Source organism: Ambystoma mexicanum, chromosome 2p (genome assembly GCF_040938575.1).
Source record: "Ambystoma mexicanum isolate Mex_15411 chromosome 2p, UKY_AmexF1_1, whole genome shotgun sequence".
NCBI classification, from domain to species: Eukaryota; Metazoa; Chordata; class Amphibia; order Caudata; family Ambystomatidae; genus Ambystoma; species Ambystoma mexicanum.
The window spans coordinates 773,342,784-773,359,145 of record NC_090923.1 but is presented as its reverse complement, the minus strand read 5'-3'; the positions used below and the strand labels follow the sequence as shown (position 1 = coordinate 773,359,145).

At 42.7% G+C, this 16,362-nt stretch overlaps 1 protein-coding gene across 1 annotated transcript in view; it reads left to right on the top strand.

Moving 5' to 3' along the window:
* The window catches only part of LOC138566778 (cytochrome P450 2G1-like), a 687,553-nt gene that overhangs the window by 415,737 nt on the left and 255,454 nt on the right, over positions 1-16,362 (top strand). Inside the window, exon 6 of the mRNA XM_069644429.1 lies at positions 6,376-6,511. Coding sequence (XP_069500530.1) covers positions 6,376-6,511 — 136 coding nt within the window. The remainder of the gene's footprint in view (positions 1-6,375; positions 6,512-16,362) is intronic.

The following is a 16,362-nucleotide window of genomic DNA, read 5'->3' as shown; positions in this document are numbered from 1 at the left end:
AATCTTAAATGCCACATGTACTTCATACAAGAGGAAACCATAGCCCCTAAAAATAAAGAAGATAAAGAGTACCACAGGTATAGATGGGGGAGCACCATGTAGGGCTTGAACTTGCATACGTTATATGGCGCAGTTGAAGGGGATATGTCTCTTCAACCAACTTGGTCAAATGGGAAGGCCAAATCATTTTTGGATTACAACTTTGTGAGTCACATTATATGTTCAATAACTGTTCTTAACTTAAGGTTTTGTCTGTTGAACTGAGTGATCATCGCCCGCTATCAGTCTTAATTAATTTGGGTGAGCCTGCAAACGTACAGTTGCCGGGAATGGTCTTGGGTATCTTTATTAATTTGGCTTGAAATAGAATTCGGTTGAATCCCTCTTCAGTGACGAGGGTAAATTCAAAATTAGATAATATCTCAATGAGGTATCTCAATTTTGGCTGTTTGAAACCTTGGCCGTTCCCAGGTTCACCCACTTTGTGTAAGACTTGTTGGCTAGTGGAGTGGCAACCAAGAGCAGAACTTCACATGTTTATTGTAGGAGACACCACCACACTTATAATTCGGAGATTGCAACTCGCAAGAGAGACCCGAGAAAGCAATTACAAATATTGACTAAAATGAAGGGTTTGTCCCTTCTTGAAATAAGCCTGAAAAGTAAAGTCTTGAATCAAAAACATTGTAACTGGTATAAAGGGATAAACACCCAAGTATTGCAGCGTGATGGCGAGGTAATGCTTCAGGTTTTGAACAACAAAAATATTCAAGCCTTTTGTAACCTATTAAATAACTTGAAGACTCCCCATGCCTCTCCATTGATCAATGCTGTCTCTGAAGTACAGTGGGTTGCATGTTTTCAGAGGATTTTTGCTGTGACCTTGCCCACAGTGTATATAGAGACCCTCCCCAAGATGAGGGAGGGAGGAGGTGGAGGTTGTGTGTAAAGAAGGAGAATCTAGAATATATAATTGGGAAAATAAGTTCATCCCGGCCATCTGGCCCAAATCGTCTATCCAAGTTGTTGTTTAGGGGTAACCCAACGGCTTGTGCCTCTGTCCTTAGAGCTCTGTTTATTTTCGTGGTGGCATTGTGCACATTTACAGAGTCCTGGTCCACAGCATGCATAGTCCCAATATTTATAAAGGATGCATGTTCTGAAACAGCAAATTAACACCCCATAGCTATATTCAACTCTGACAGCAAGGTCGTTGTGCCCTTGCTGTTGGAGCAAATAGAAAGCTGGCAACAATCTAGAGGGTAAGTTCCAAAATAGCAGACCGGCTTTCGGAGGTCATTGGGTCTTCCCTTAATGGCTTCCTATTAAAATCTATTTTGAGTGAGGCCTGGAGCAGGATTTCTGGGAGGTGTACGTAACCTCCATTGACGTATATGTGGCATTCAACGCAGTCAACCACGGATTGTTGTCATTCAAACTACAGTGTTGGGGAATACCCAGTTGTCTTAAACACCTTATTGTTGGGTTGCATGAAGGATCGAGTATTCAAATAAGACTTGAAAAGAAAGATTCTCTTTCCTGGAAGGTCCATACATATAGAGGTGTCAGGCAGGGTTTTATATTGGCTCCCTGCCTGCTTAACCTTTATTTATGCAATCTTGTTTCTAGTCTGAATACAGCAGTGTTTGCTCCCCAACCACCTAAAATGCAAGGGCGTAATCCCATTTAGTTGGCATATGCTGACGACTTTATTTTTTTTTATCAGACACCAATCAGCCTTCAATGTGTTATCGCTACCTTTTCTAAGTATGCACATTCACACTGCCTCTCTGTTAATACTTCTAAAACTAAGTTTTTAGTCTTGAGAGGAAGAGGTACAAATGTGTTTAGAAAGTGGGTTTGGAGGGTCTGGAAAGGGTAGAGAGGCTTTCTTATTGGTGCTAAAGATAATACATCCATAATTAAGTATTGGCTGGTAACACATGCAAGTGCCTCGTATATTGTCAAATGAGGAAGACTGACTACCGCTTTGGAAAGTTCTCATTGATCCCAAACATCAAATTCTATGAGGGGAAGGGTCAACCTAAATTGCTCTATAGTATAGAGATCTATCCCACTTGGATTTTTGATCGCTTAATCCTCTTTGAGGGCCCGCTTTGGTGGCCTTTGCTGGGTATTGTGAGCTCTTTTCCCACTGCAGCAACGAGATATGAACTGGGAATTCACTTGCTCAAATTCCCAATGGAAATATTTATCTTTCTTTCGTAAAATTATATCTCTGGTGGAAAACTCTCTGTATGTAGATTTAAAGAACATGGCTGCAAAGGAAGGTAATCTTTTTATTAAGGAGAATGTTATACATTGTCAAGCCTTGCTGGACTCCTTGGGATTGAGGTCAAATGATTTTACACAAAACCCAAGTCACGTAAATAAAGTCTTATACTACACAGACTGGGCTTTTACTCTGGATATCATGCCCAATTACCTGTCACTGTATTATCTCGATTTCAAAAACATTGCGGTATTAGCACCTTACTTGACTATCAACTCGGCCAAACACATAAGGCGTGAATTCCTAATATTTATTCCAACTAGAGAGATCCTTATGAAACACAGCTTGCTTGCATTGGCCATGGCAAACTGCAGGTTCTGTAACAAGGAAGGTCTGATAGAGTCCTTAAAACATCTGTTAACTTCCTGTATAGGACTCCTGGGCCTGCATTCCCAATACTTTTGGAGATTTATTGCAACCTATAAAATGGATATGGCTGAAATAGAATAGTTCTGTTTGGCTGGTTGCACTACCTGCTTGGTTCTAGCTGGGACGCGTTTTATTAAACCATTGGGCTTCATCACGAGGTTGGGCGGGAGTCCTAACATGCAGTGGTAACGCTACTACCGCTGCTTTTACGGGCTGGCCCAATCATGAGTTGGGCATAATGTTTGGAGTTTTACCTTCAACTATTTGGTAGTGGAAAAGGATGCCTTATCAGTGGCTTGGTCTGTTCAGAACTGTATAATTTATCTCTGAGACAACACAATCATAGTCAGCTTAGACCACAAATCCATAGCATAAATCTTTGCAAGCATGTGCTGGCACAATGACAGGCCTTGTATCGGTGGAACAGTAAGATTATTCCCCAAGAGAACCTATGTTAATCCTTGGTGTGTTTGGCCTATAATCGGCACCTCAGTATTAGGTCTTTGTAAATGTTAATGAAAAGGTTGCATAGATACCATTGTAGAGATATTGGTAAGGTCTTCTGTGGAATATGTGAAGAGTGACATGTCAAAAATCAACAGGGAGGCTCACCTTAGTCTGAACACATCCCCATCCACGCCATGTGTCAGAGAGGTAGTCGATGCAATTAGGCTTATCCAAGAATTGGGGTGGAATGCCATATTCAAGCTGGTCAATGCTGATTATCACAGTATTGAATAGAAGGCTTTGAGAAAAGCTACCACCACTGAGATGATTGTTTTTGAAAAACGTATTGTTCAGGGAGGATTTTCCATGCCAAGATATTACTGACAGTTTGCCTCAGAAGCAATGAGGTATTTTCTGCAGAGCACTGCCATAAGACATACCAGCACCAACGTGTACCACTCCCAGGGCAATGAATGGGTGCACATTACAAATAATTAACTTAAAAGTAACATTTATCTTCCTGTTAATGGGGGATGTGTTGAAGTACATGGTCTGGGCTTATTGGACTACTCACTCTGTAACCAAAGGCAGAAAACCTGGCACGCTACCTTCATCCAGTTGGTTAGGGAATGCCCAGAGCCTAGTAGTGGCCGTAATTATGTGAGCTGGAGAAAGAGCCTGAGAAGTTAACAACACCAATTCTATCACGATCATAAAGTAAAATCTCAACAATAGAAGGTGGGGATCATGGTCCTTGTAGCTAACCCGAGGTTGAACCCCTAGTGCCAAAAGGAAAGGTTTCTAGGTCCTAACATTTGTAGGCATTAAGAAACATGTAGTGGTTTTGGAAGGTATGTTCTGTGTGATTCTGGTGAAATTCGACACTGATGGTGACTTGACAGACTATGATGCCAGCAGTGAATTGCACAAGATAGTGTCACATCATTCCCAATCCATGCGACCTGCTAGCCAAAAGGTCTCTGACGCCCAGACCAGTGGCAGGGCAACTGTGCACTCATAATTTACTTGAATCACTCTGGCACTCTGGTGCAAATTGTTTTGGCTCCACTAAGCTTGTCAAGATGTCAACATCGTTGAAATATTGTATGTAAATAATGTACATTGTTCATTGTAGGGGGATGTGTTGTGGGGTGTACTGGTCCCTGACACTCTGACTGATATCGCTATGCTTGTGGAAGAGATTCTAGGGAGGGCGGTTGGAGATATTAACAGCTATGTAGATGAAATAAAGGAGTACTGAACAACATTAATCTTGCAGTGTACTGCTTTCAAGGGGTTCACCCAGTTGTTTAAGGGGTTCTCTTGGATCACACCCTGGATCACATTTGATTGAGCGGTTCACCAGGGCAGCACTTCGATTTTAACTCCACCATGCCTATATGCCTGGAAATGGTAGGTCTGTTTCATTCTGTGGTCAGAGCATGCACTTGCAGTCACTTCAATGACTATCGAATGACCAGGATTTACCTAGTGGGAAAATGATGTATTCTCAATCAACTGTTTCAGTTATGTATTGAACTCAAATTGGGGAAAATAGTGGTAAGATGTGTTTGTGGAATACAAAAGAGAGATTTTACAGGAAAAGCTAGCAAATGTTGTAATCTAGATAGATAAGGCCAAACAAACAAGTTGGATTAGTGAGAGTGGTCTGATCAAAAGTAAACCAACAACTATGCATAACAGACAATGGGCCTCATTACGACCCAGGCGGTAAGGGGTTAACAGCGCCGTAAAAGGTGGCGGCGCCGTTAACCCTTTACCGCCTAATTACGAGGTCCCTTTGCGGGTCCCTACCTTAACAGCTGGTTTTACCAGCCGTTAAGGATTTGACCCGCAAAGGGACCTTGGAGGTAATTACGGTACTGCAATTTGCAGTGCCGTAACTACCGCCTTCCCCATTTCCATTGAGCCCTATGGGGGCAAAAATGGGAATGGGGAAGGGCCAATGGTGAATGGGGAATTACCGCCCCACCAACCTTGGAATGGGGCGGTAATTCCACCATTCACTATGGCGGAATAGGTAAAATACCGGCGGCAACCATGGTGCTACTAGCGCCATGGTTACCGCACGGGTCGTAATGAGGCCCACTGACTGGAAACAACACGAAAAAGTGGGTTGCCAGGTAAAAGAGCGCTCATAAGATTAGATCAAAAACAATACCAGAATGGAAAGAACACGGACTGGTGCAATCCTGCAGGATAGTAGGTCACTCAAAATGTACAGATAGAAAGTTGAACTGCAAGTGAATCCCAGGAGGTGCGCTGTCCAACTAGTTTGGTACGTGGGCTTGAATAAATGTGTACATATGTAGAATTGGTATACAAAACTCAAATATAGATTGATACGTCTTGTTCTCAAATAAGTCTTAACACAATCTTTGCCTTTTACTAGAGCAAATTATGCAGTTTATTGATCACAATGTGAAAATTTAGGCCCAATCTAAGCCGACACGTGTTTCGACCGTCTTCTGTCTTTTTCAAGGCGGGGCCTGTTACAATTGTCTGATTGCAGATTGGGTTGTGGCAATCATTGGGCAACTGATGTATGATATCTGTTGCGCATGCGTGTCCTAGATTACTTGGAAAACGTCTTGCATTTTGTGTCCGTGACAGATCTTATGCCTTCTGGCCTTTCCACCCACGTGAGACATATATCATTGCAATTATCATGACATCAATGGTTGCTTCGTGGTCACTGTTGCGTGGTACATGGGGTCAAAGACATCGGTACGTCTCATCCGGCGTTATGGTGTCCCATAAATCATCCGCCTCAAAATACAGTGGCAAGAGTAAAGCTGGACTGTTTTTCCTTTTCTTTATATGTGCAGCATTTAAGGCGCCAACGCCTATGGATTAATGGCGTGTGCTCCTGCGTTATAAACTGCTTGCGCGTCCCCACTTTTTACCAAGCGATGTATACCAATTCTACACATGTACACATTTATTCAGGCCCACATACCAAAATAGTTGGACAGCGCACCTCCTGGGATTCACTTGAAGTTCAATGACTGGAAACAGTTTAGAGATTTTAAGCAATTACTGTTTCCATTTAGACATACCAATTCTGGTTTGCTAATGACTCCTCAGATATAATACATCCGTTTGAATTTAGAAGCTTCACATTTCATGAATTAAATCATTATTTCACAATAAAAACCGTTGATGTTGGTCTCCAACTGCAATGCTATCTTTGACATGATATTGTTTTGTTAACACTTTGTATTTCTTTGAATCCTTGGGGAAAGCTAAACACATCAACGAAGTCTGACAGAATGAACTTGGTCATAACTGTAATGGATTTCATTATTGGTGGCACAGAGACGATAACCACAACAATGAAATATGGATTATTGATTCTTATGAAGCACCCTGACGTTCAAGGTAAAAAGTGATTAAACACATAAGGTTGACTGAAACAAAACATTGATCTGCCTGTATGTCTGTCAGTAGCTTTATTCTCTTTTTCTCATTTATATTATGGAGCCAATTCACAGATAATGTGTCCACTTAAGTGAGGGGATGGGTTAGCATGTGAAAGGAACATAGATGCATCTGTTTTGCAAAGAACATCTGAAAGTGTGCATCATATATGTTCTAACCCTTCGCCATCTTCATGTGCACATTTGCTTAATGCATGGATTTGAAGGAGATACATTTCAAAAGCACATCCTTATTCAAAAGAAAATGCATGTTTGTTGGGGGACCTATGTCATGTTTGTTTCCCTCGGTATGCTACTGTGCGAAAGAAATTCTTTTTACTTTTTCTTAGATTAAACAATGTAAGAATACTTGATCAGACTTTACAGTTGTGTTACAAGACGGCTTACAGAGCAGGATAGAGGTGGATAGACACAGTGGTGCCTTAACGTCCTCCCCCTCCCACCTGTCCTCCTATCATCACTCTTGGTCACAGCTCACGGCCCACAGGGAAGTCAGGGCAGTTACTTTGCTACTCCTCCACCTGTGGCAGGCTATCTGCTGCATCATTGACGCCTGAGCTTTTGCTGTTCTGCTCCACGGACATAGGCTGTAGATGCTGCTCATTTGACCTTGCAGCACCACCCTCACCCAGCGTGGGGGCTGGCCACTTGCTCCTCAAAATCCTGTTCCTGCTACCAGCTACCTGCTACTGCAACCCTTGCCCACTCCCCATTGTTGCTGTTTCATTGCACTCTGCCCTCTCAACATTGCGCCTGGGTGATACCCCCGGTGAAGCCAGGACAGCTCTGTATGCTGCTATCACAGCCGAGACAGGATCTGTGTTGGGCCAGCAACGGTAGTGGCATTTGACTTCTCTTTACACCTTTGCACCATAGATGGATCTGGGCAATGTCTTCCATCTAACTGAGTCTGCACTCTGCAGTTCCCTGCTACAAGGGCTGATCATATGCTCTCTGGACTTTCGCTTCCATGACCATATACTTTGGCTTTGCCCACTTTGGCCGGACCTCGGCCCTGCCTTCATGCACATCTCAACTGGGCGAACCCCCACAGCGAAACGTGGCTCTTGACTCAATCTGGGCACATTTTGACTCCCTGGCTTCTGTGAACACGCGCACCCAGCACGTTCAGTGGCTGGTTTCAGACCCTTTTCCATTTTTGTGCTGGCTACTTGTTTACTTCTGCAATCTGTTTTTCCTTCTCTTCTTATCATGTATGATGCTGTTTTTTTCTATTCCTACTCACTGCACATCTCACGCCTCTAACCTTACCTATCTTCCTTCGTTCCCCTACTCTACTTCTGTTAACCTCGACCTTTGGAGCACTTGTTCATTATTTAACAAGTCCCACTCTGTTGTTATTTGTAATAGACTAAATCTTCATCTTTGGTATATTACGGAAACTTGACTCTCCTCTTCCAATACCTCGATTCCTGCTTGTCTTTCTACGTTTGCTACTGCTTTTATGCACACTCCCCATGCTGTGGTACGTGGAGGTGGCACAGGCATTATTTACTCTTCATCTTTTGTTACCTCTCCCCCACCCTCTCTCCCCACCTTTCCATCTTTTGAATCATCTTTAACCAGATTTCTAAAACTTTATTCTCTTACTTTCTTACTGGTTTATCGCCCTCCCTGCTCAGTTGCTACTTTCTGTGAGGCTATTGAGGCCTTACTCTCCACTGTTCTACCTTCTTCCATCTCACTTGTACTGCTGGGAGATTTCAATCTCCTCTATCCATTCTACACTTCCACTTCTTGCTATCCCTGATTCTCTCTGCTCTTCTCACACCTGCATCCCATGCTTATTGCTCCAGTCTGGAACTTATACTCGTCTCCTATGGTGCTCTCCTGTCTCTGCCCTACCCCTCTATTCTCCTGATCATCTTCTTCTCTCGTTCTCTGCTGTCCCTCCTCCTACTTCACCTCCCTTAGCTGGTTTGGAGGCATCCACCTATTTCCATCGCGATCTTCATGCTTTTAATATCCCTCTACTTATCCTGCATTTCTACTCTTCCCTCTCATTCCACATTCTCTGCCCTTTTAGCTGATGATGCCGCAATTTCTCTCTCTTCATCTCTTCTCTCGTCACTTGATACCATTTATCCTGCATCCTCTTTCTCCCCCTCTCACAAACCCCATCACTCTGGCTTTCTTCCCATCTCTGATCAATGCAAAGAGTTCTTCGCCATCTCGAGCGTCGCTGTTGCAAGTCCAATGCTAAGTCTGATTCTCTCTCCTTTTCTTCCTATCACTCTCTTTATGATGAGGCCCTTCTTACAGCTAAACACAATTATTACTCTGACCTTCTGCCTGCCCAATCTGCTTACCCACAGAGTCTCTTCCAATCTCTCTCTCAGCTCCTAACACCCCGCCCCACTGATCATTCCCCCACTGTACTCTCACTGCTGCCGACTTGGCAATGTATTTTTCGTACAAACCTGCTTCTCTTCATGCAGCCATTGTTCCTGTAAGTTCGAAGTGTACGATAAGAAGTAGTGGAACTATGTTCCCTACTGGCCTGCTCCCACTCCCCACAAACCCCATTGCCACCCCCCCTCCTGCAAAGAATACAATCCTCCAAACACATGCTGTTTAAGGGAACGTTCAGTGCAGTTCACTGACAGTGCAAGTTTCAACTTCTTCTAACACTTTTATTTTAAAATGAAACCATTCCGAAACAGTTTATTTTTAAAAGAAAAATATAGGAACAGTAAAACGTAATTAAAAAAAGTAGTGGAGCACCACTCCCAACTGCTCTCGCCCACTGCGACCACTGCCTGTAACCAGTTTTCTTGTTCTGTCTTCCCCTACCTCCCTAATCTCCTCTTCTCATCCATTCCTAACTTAGAGACCTCCGCTCTGCTGACTCGTTCCCATCCCACTGGGTCACCTTGTGATCCCATTCCATCTTCTCAAGATCCCAAAGTTTATCCTTCTCTTGTCTCCTATCTTACCACTCTCCTCAACACCTTTCTCCTCACATCGATCTTTCCCTCTTGCTTCAAGCATGCTCCTATTCTCCCTATTCTTAAGAAGCCTTATCTCGACCCTTCTCTCCCTTCTAACTTTAACCCAATCTCACGCCTTTCCTATCTCTCAAAACTGCTTGAGGCACTAGTCTATACTCAGGTTTCTACCTTTGTTAATGACAACTCCATCCTTCCTACGCTCCAATCTGTTTTCTGTCCCACCCACTCAACTGACACTGCCCTTCTCTGTGTCTGCAATTCCCTGCTTTCTGCTCGTTAAATTAAGCCTTAATCTCTTCTCCTGCTTCTAGATCTTTCCACGGCTTTCAACACTGTTGATAACACTCTCCTCTTGGCTTCTCTGACTTCATTAGGGTTTGCTGACTCTGTTCTTGCTTGGTTTTTTACCTACCTTTCTAATCATACCTATTCTGTCTCCTGGGCTAGTTCCTCTTCTAAACCAATTCCCCTTCTTCATGGTGTCCTTCAAGGCTCAGTTCTTGGCCCCTTCCTTTTTCCCCACCATACTTCTCCTCTCGCTGCTATTATCTCTTCCTTCGGGTTTTCCCACCACTTCTATGCTGATGACATGCACCTTTTTCTTTATTTTCCTACCTTTACTCCCACTATTCATGATAACTTATCTTCCTGTCTACTTGCCATCAAATCTTGAATGTCAAACAACTTTCTTGTTCTAAACTCCTTGAAAACTGAAGCTATTTTTTCCCTGCCACCACGTTTCCCCACATCTCCCCCCTCCTCTGTCACTGTCCCCCCTTCTTCTTTACCTCTCTCCAGTTCTGTGCGCAATCTCGGTCTTTACTTTGTTACAGATTTATAATTTTCTCTCTACATGTCTACCATCTCCGAGTCTTGTTGCTTTCTTCTCTTTGATATTTGCAAAGCTTGATCTTTCCAGACCTTTGGCACCATCAACTCCTGATCTCATCTCTTTTTTTCTATCGCCTTTTTGACTGTTCTTCTGCTATCTTTGTTCTTCCTCTTTTCCATTGGCCGTTCTTAAATCCATTTGGAATTTCTCTATTTGTCTTCTAAACCAGGTATCCTCTAACAATTTCATTTCAAATCGTTGTCCTCGCTTGGTTTGCTGACCTTTTTCTCCCAGCTCAAATTAAATTTTGTTTGTATGGTATACAAATCCCTACATGCTCTTGCTCACACTTATCTATCTTCCATTGTCTCCTTCTATGTCCCCACGTGTTCCCTTTGTTCTCAATCCCAGTGTTTACTTTCCGTTCCTCGTCCTCCTGGTGCCCAATCCCGGTTCTCCTCATTCTCTCTTCTCGCTCCCTATCATTGGAATTATCTCCCCTTCTCTCTCCATTCTGCTGCTTCTTACCCAGCATTTCACACTTCTCTAAAGACCTACTGTTTTGTATGCTAGCTAATACTTACTTGACTGTACCTAATTCTTTACCTGGATATACTTTGTAATCTAACCAATTTTCACTTTATTGCACTGTAACCTGTTTATGTGCTGCACTTAATAAATGACAAATAAATACAATATACAAAAATACAAATGTGGTTAGATTTGTGAATCAGTAGTAGAAATTTAAATCTGGCCCCATTTTGCGAGGTCAGCCATCAATCCTGGTGAAAGTACAAGAAATTAGATGTTAAGTTAGGGATTTCAAAGAGAGTCCTTGTCACAAAATTAATGAACTTCTTGAGAGGACAGAAAGCATAGTTGGTGAGACCAAAGAGGAGGCTGTCAGAGTAGTCCAGTTTAGAGAAGACAAGAGTCGATAAGAGATTAAAGGTGGTGTTGAAAGAAAGGATGTATCTGATTTTCCTCATCACAGTACCACACTACCAAACAACTCACTCTTCTTCATCACTGTGCCCCACTACCACTACATCAATCTTCCCAGTCACAATCCCCCTCTACCACCATGTCACTCTTCCTTGTAACAGTCCCCACTAACACCACATCACTCTTCCTCATCACAGTACCCCACTACCACCAGCTCAGTCTGTGACATCACAGTACCCCACTAGGACCACCTTAATCTTCCGCATCACAGTCCACCACTACCACCACATCATGGTTCCTCATCACAGTGCCCCACTATGACAAATTTAGTCTTGATGTTCACAGCCCCCCGGTACCACCAGGTCACTCTTCCCAGTCACAGTAAGCCATCAAAGTACCTCACTACCATCATTTCACTGTTCTTCTTCACAACCCCCCCCCGACCACCACATCACTCTTCCTAGTTACAGTAAGCCACTAGTACCAACTCAGTATTCCTGATCACAATACCTCAATACAAAAAACACTCTCTTCCTTGTCACAGTACCCCACTACCACAACTTCACTCTTCCTCATCAAAGTACCCTACTACCAACTACTCACTTTTCCTCTTCACAGTTTCCTACTACCACCACATCACTCTTCCTCATCACAGTACTTCACTACCACCACATCACCCTTCCTCATCATAGACCCACATTTTCACCATCTCACTTTTCCATTTCACAGTCCCCCAATCCCACAACATCACTCTTGCTTCCTAGCCACAGTTCCCCACTACCACCATCTCAATCTTCCTCTTTACTGTCCCATACAACCCAACCCCATTCTTCCACATCACATTCCCCCACTTCTCCCACCACACTCTTCTTCATCACAGTCCCCAACTACACCACTTCAGTCTTCCTAATCAAAGTACCCCACTACATCACCTCACTCTTCATTATCACAGTCCACCACTACCACTACATCATTATTTGTTATTGCCTCCCACCATGTCTCTCCTTCTCATCACAGCCCCCCACTAACACCACCTCACTCTTTCTCTTCACAGTCAACCACTACCCCAATGCCACTTTTCCTCATGACAGTACCCCACTGCCACCACCACACTGTTCCTCTCCACAATACCCCACTACCACCACCTCACTCTTCCATGTCACAGTGCTCAACTATCTCAATTCAGTCTTCCTTGTTACAGTCCCCCACTGACCTTACCTTAGTCTCCCTTGTCACAGCTGTTAGGGAGAATTCTCAAGAATGTGCTCATTTCCCTTACCTTTTGAGACCCCCAGCAACTTTGCTGGATTACTAGGATTTTCATTTTTACCTGGATAGAGGGTGAGCCTTTTTTCCCCACTCTTTCATGTATTTTGATGTGTGTTTTACTTTTGTGTTGTTTGGATATGGAGTTTTTAAACAAACTCCATAGGCATCATCTTTTTCTTGTGTGTCACACAGCACCTTCAGTGCAGTGGCACAGGGATGTTTTTCAGACTTGCAGAGTTTTAAGTACCTTCTCTGGGACTGACTACCGTCTTCCAGTGTATGTAAAGTTAAATTGACTTTGCTAGTCTTTTCAAATTCATAGACCCAGCACCAACTATCTTCTTATAGAGTGCTGGAGGGGTTGTCTAGCATCCCCTATGTCTAAACACTCATGTAACAGTCAAATGTTACCCTTTCCTCTTGAAATGGCTTGTGGCAGTGGTTTTAGAACAAACTACCATGATTTTTCCCGACCGCGAACACTGGTAGCTAAAAATCGGTACAGCCATGTTGTTCGATATGGCGCCCAATACCCCTCTGTAAAAACAGACTCCGGTCATCTTTTTTTGCCATTTCTTTTAGGAAAGGTCCTTCTTGTGTTTAACTATGCCCGGCAAACCAGGTTTGGTCTCTTTGTTCAATGCCCTTTGGTGTGCTTCAGTGCTGAAGCCCTCCTCTGGCGTCTGAGTGTCTGTGGTGGACAGGATGTGAGGGAGGTGCCCGAACCTCCCTGTCTGTAGTCTCCTAGGAGACTTAAATACACGCTGGTGTGATTGGCTGGCTGACCCTCCTGCAAGGACAGCCACCCTGCTCGGTGAGTGGCAGCTTGGCTGGAATGAATGGAAGAAAACTGTTTAAAAGCATGTCTCTGGGACTTGGAAGGGAGAGTCGACCACTGGAACGCAAGAACCAAAGACGAGCTGAAGGAAGACGACTGCTGCAACTCCTGGACCATTGGTTTGTCCGGTGAAGCCCTGTTGCAGGTCCAAATTACCTAAAACTCCCTCGACAGAGAAGCTCCTCCAAAGACAACCTCTCCCCTTGAGCTGGTGGGAACAAACAACTCACAAGCCACTTGGACGCAGTCTCCATACTGGTAGAATTTTCTTCAGAGTGTTGTTGAAAACCGGATAGCCAGTGAGAAGGATACCAGTTTGTGAACTTTAAGGCACTCACACCTTAAAACCGATGTTTAGCTAAGCTTGAGGCTTCTTCCCTAGGTAGTGCAGGAACCCCCGACGTCCTCCTTCTTGTCCCCATGAATGAAGCTCACGAATAGCAAAATCTGCAGGAACTGCCAGGAACAACTGCCTCAGCTACAGCTTTTCTTCATCCATAAGGTACTGTGCAAACGCGGTGTGGAAATCCTTTCTCCCTGTAATGTAAAACCTCTGAAGTTTGTGAAACTTTCCCAACTTTGGAGTCTTGTTCACCCATAACCCGACATATAACTCTTTTTCTGGCAAACTACTTCTAAGAACATTGCCAAAGACTTAACAGTTTACTACCAGAACTGTGCTATCCTAACAAAGTCACTGAACCATTGACTTTGGCCCAGGCATATTGAATTGAATTGCCTCTTGTAGTGAACTGAAACTATTTGCCCTGCCTCTGAAAGCAATTGTGTTTTGATTCTTATAACCTTTGTCTTTCTACCCCTTTTGAAAGTTACTGAAGTGCCATTTTGCTCCCACTTCAGGGGAGCCTAACTTGTTCAGAAACTTATTGGTTGTGTACTGTAGTGTATTATAGTTTGATATTGAGCTGCTTCTTACTAGTGAATGTTTTCTAATTAAATGTGTAAATAAATGTATATTCTTTTACCAAGAAACCTTGAGTAAGTGTTTGCTTGAACTACTGTGATTGCAAGTCCTTTGTCTAACATCTTGTACTGCTCACATCCCTCTTGAGATAAGTCTGGCTGCTCAGCCACTGCTACCACATAACTGTGTAGTACAGGCTTGTACCAAAGGTGAGATTGTGCTTACACATGTAGTCTTAATTGTGTGTAGTGTTCCCAAAGGGTACTGCATGTAATTCTGCCTAGCAACAGCTCACCATTAGTAATCTATTCTTATCAAGTGGACAGTAAAAATCGTGAAATATTTTATTAACTCGATTTTGCGCGGCTGAAGAATAGGTATTGATAACAAATATTACATCAGTTATGTGTTCAGAAGAAAATACAGCATGACAGATGATGGGGGCTATAGCATAACAAAGCCACTGAAATTCAGTGAAAAACTTTAGCTAAGGGACAATTAACGTCAATACATTGATTGCAACAAAACCCTCGGTATTCAGTGAATAGACTTTAGTTGAATCATTGTTAAGGTTAAAAAAAAAACGCATGCAACAAAACCCTTGAAATTCAGTGAACAATCTTTACTTGAAGTGACTTTAAGGTGCTGATTTAATTCTCAAAACCCCTGAAATTAACCAGGTGTTGGAAGCTGTGCCATCTAAACCTCAATGTCTCCATTGCGCAGACCCTCACCACACTGATGACATCACAAATTACATATCTGACATCTTGTGTAGCATCTTCAATTATATTACTGGTATAGTATAGAGAGAGTCAACATTTAACAACGGTGTCACTGGATATAAGGGGGGATTTGATTTTGCATTTTAAAATATTGTCCACTTACAATCAGGGTAGTCTTACACACCAGTTACCCTGTATTGAATCAGCATTTACAACAATAAGATACTATAGTACATGTATCACCTGTTCTATAAGCATTCCCTTAGGCAAAGATGACGTTTGGGTAGTACCGTTATGATTTTTCCCCAAACCACCAAAGAATACAACAAACATGAGAATGTTTCAGAAATCATAGTATCTTCATATATCACATAACTTACTGTCAGTACACCAAATCAAAAGGTAGGCATTGACAATTTCTAATAGCACTTTCATGTTGTCAGGACTCAAGGTTATCAGGACAAGAGTTGCTAAAGTACTGGACAGACATAAGTTGTAATTGTTTTAGTGCTGGAATTTAAAGCATGCATTCAGCTACTTGTTTTGGACTACAATTCCCATGATCCTTCACCATTGCCTATGCTGAGTAGGGCTAGTGGAGGTTGTAATGTAAAACCTCTGGAGATCCAAAGGTTGCAGACTCACGCTGTATAGAATCTGAACTTGTAGATTGTTATATGTAATACTAACTGTTTGTAGTTCCACCACCATTATTTACAATGCTTGAAAAATGTGTTCATACCTTCATAAAAGACATGGTATATTGCATCTCTGGTATATCTTTAAATACAGCCCAAAACGTGAACGAATGGCTGGCCTTAAAAGTAAGTCTTACCAGTAAAGTAATTGAGGAGGTCATAGGTGGTGGCCTAACTGAGTCTCCAAATCATGTCCTAAGTGATATCATATGTAATGTCATCAGTGATGCCATTTGTGATGTCATCTTTGATGTCCACAGTGTTAGTATTAGCAGTGCCCGGTGGTGGCACGAATTATGGTTGCTTAGCTTAAATTAACCTGCACATTTCTGAGGTTTTTTGGTTTTATTTTTAACCATAATGCCCCTTTAACAAAGTGTTTTCAGTGAATGTCATGGGTGTTTAACAGTGCATGCTAAATTTCTACAAATTACTAATATCATACTTACCCCAATATAGCAAAGTTGGTGTCCAATTTACAAAGTTTCACTTTAAAACTCTACCATTTCCCAGTTTATAGCATAATTTTTAACACATCTGTACACGTTTTGCAACTTTTTCCATTGTTTTTGCATCCAGCGACGTTTG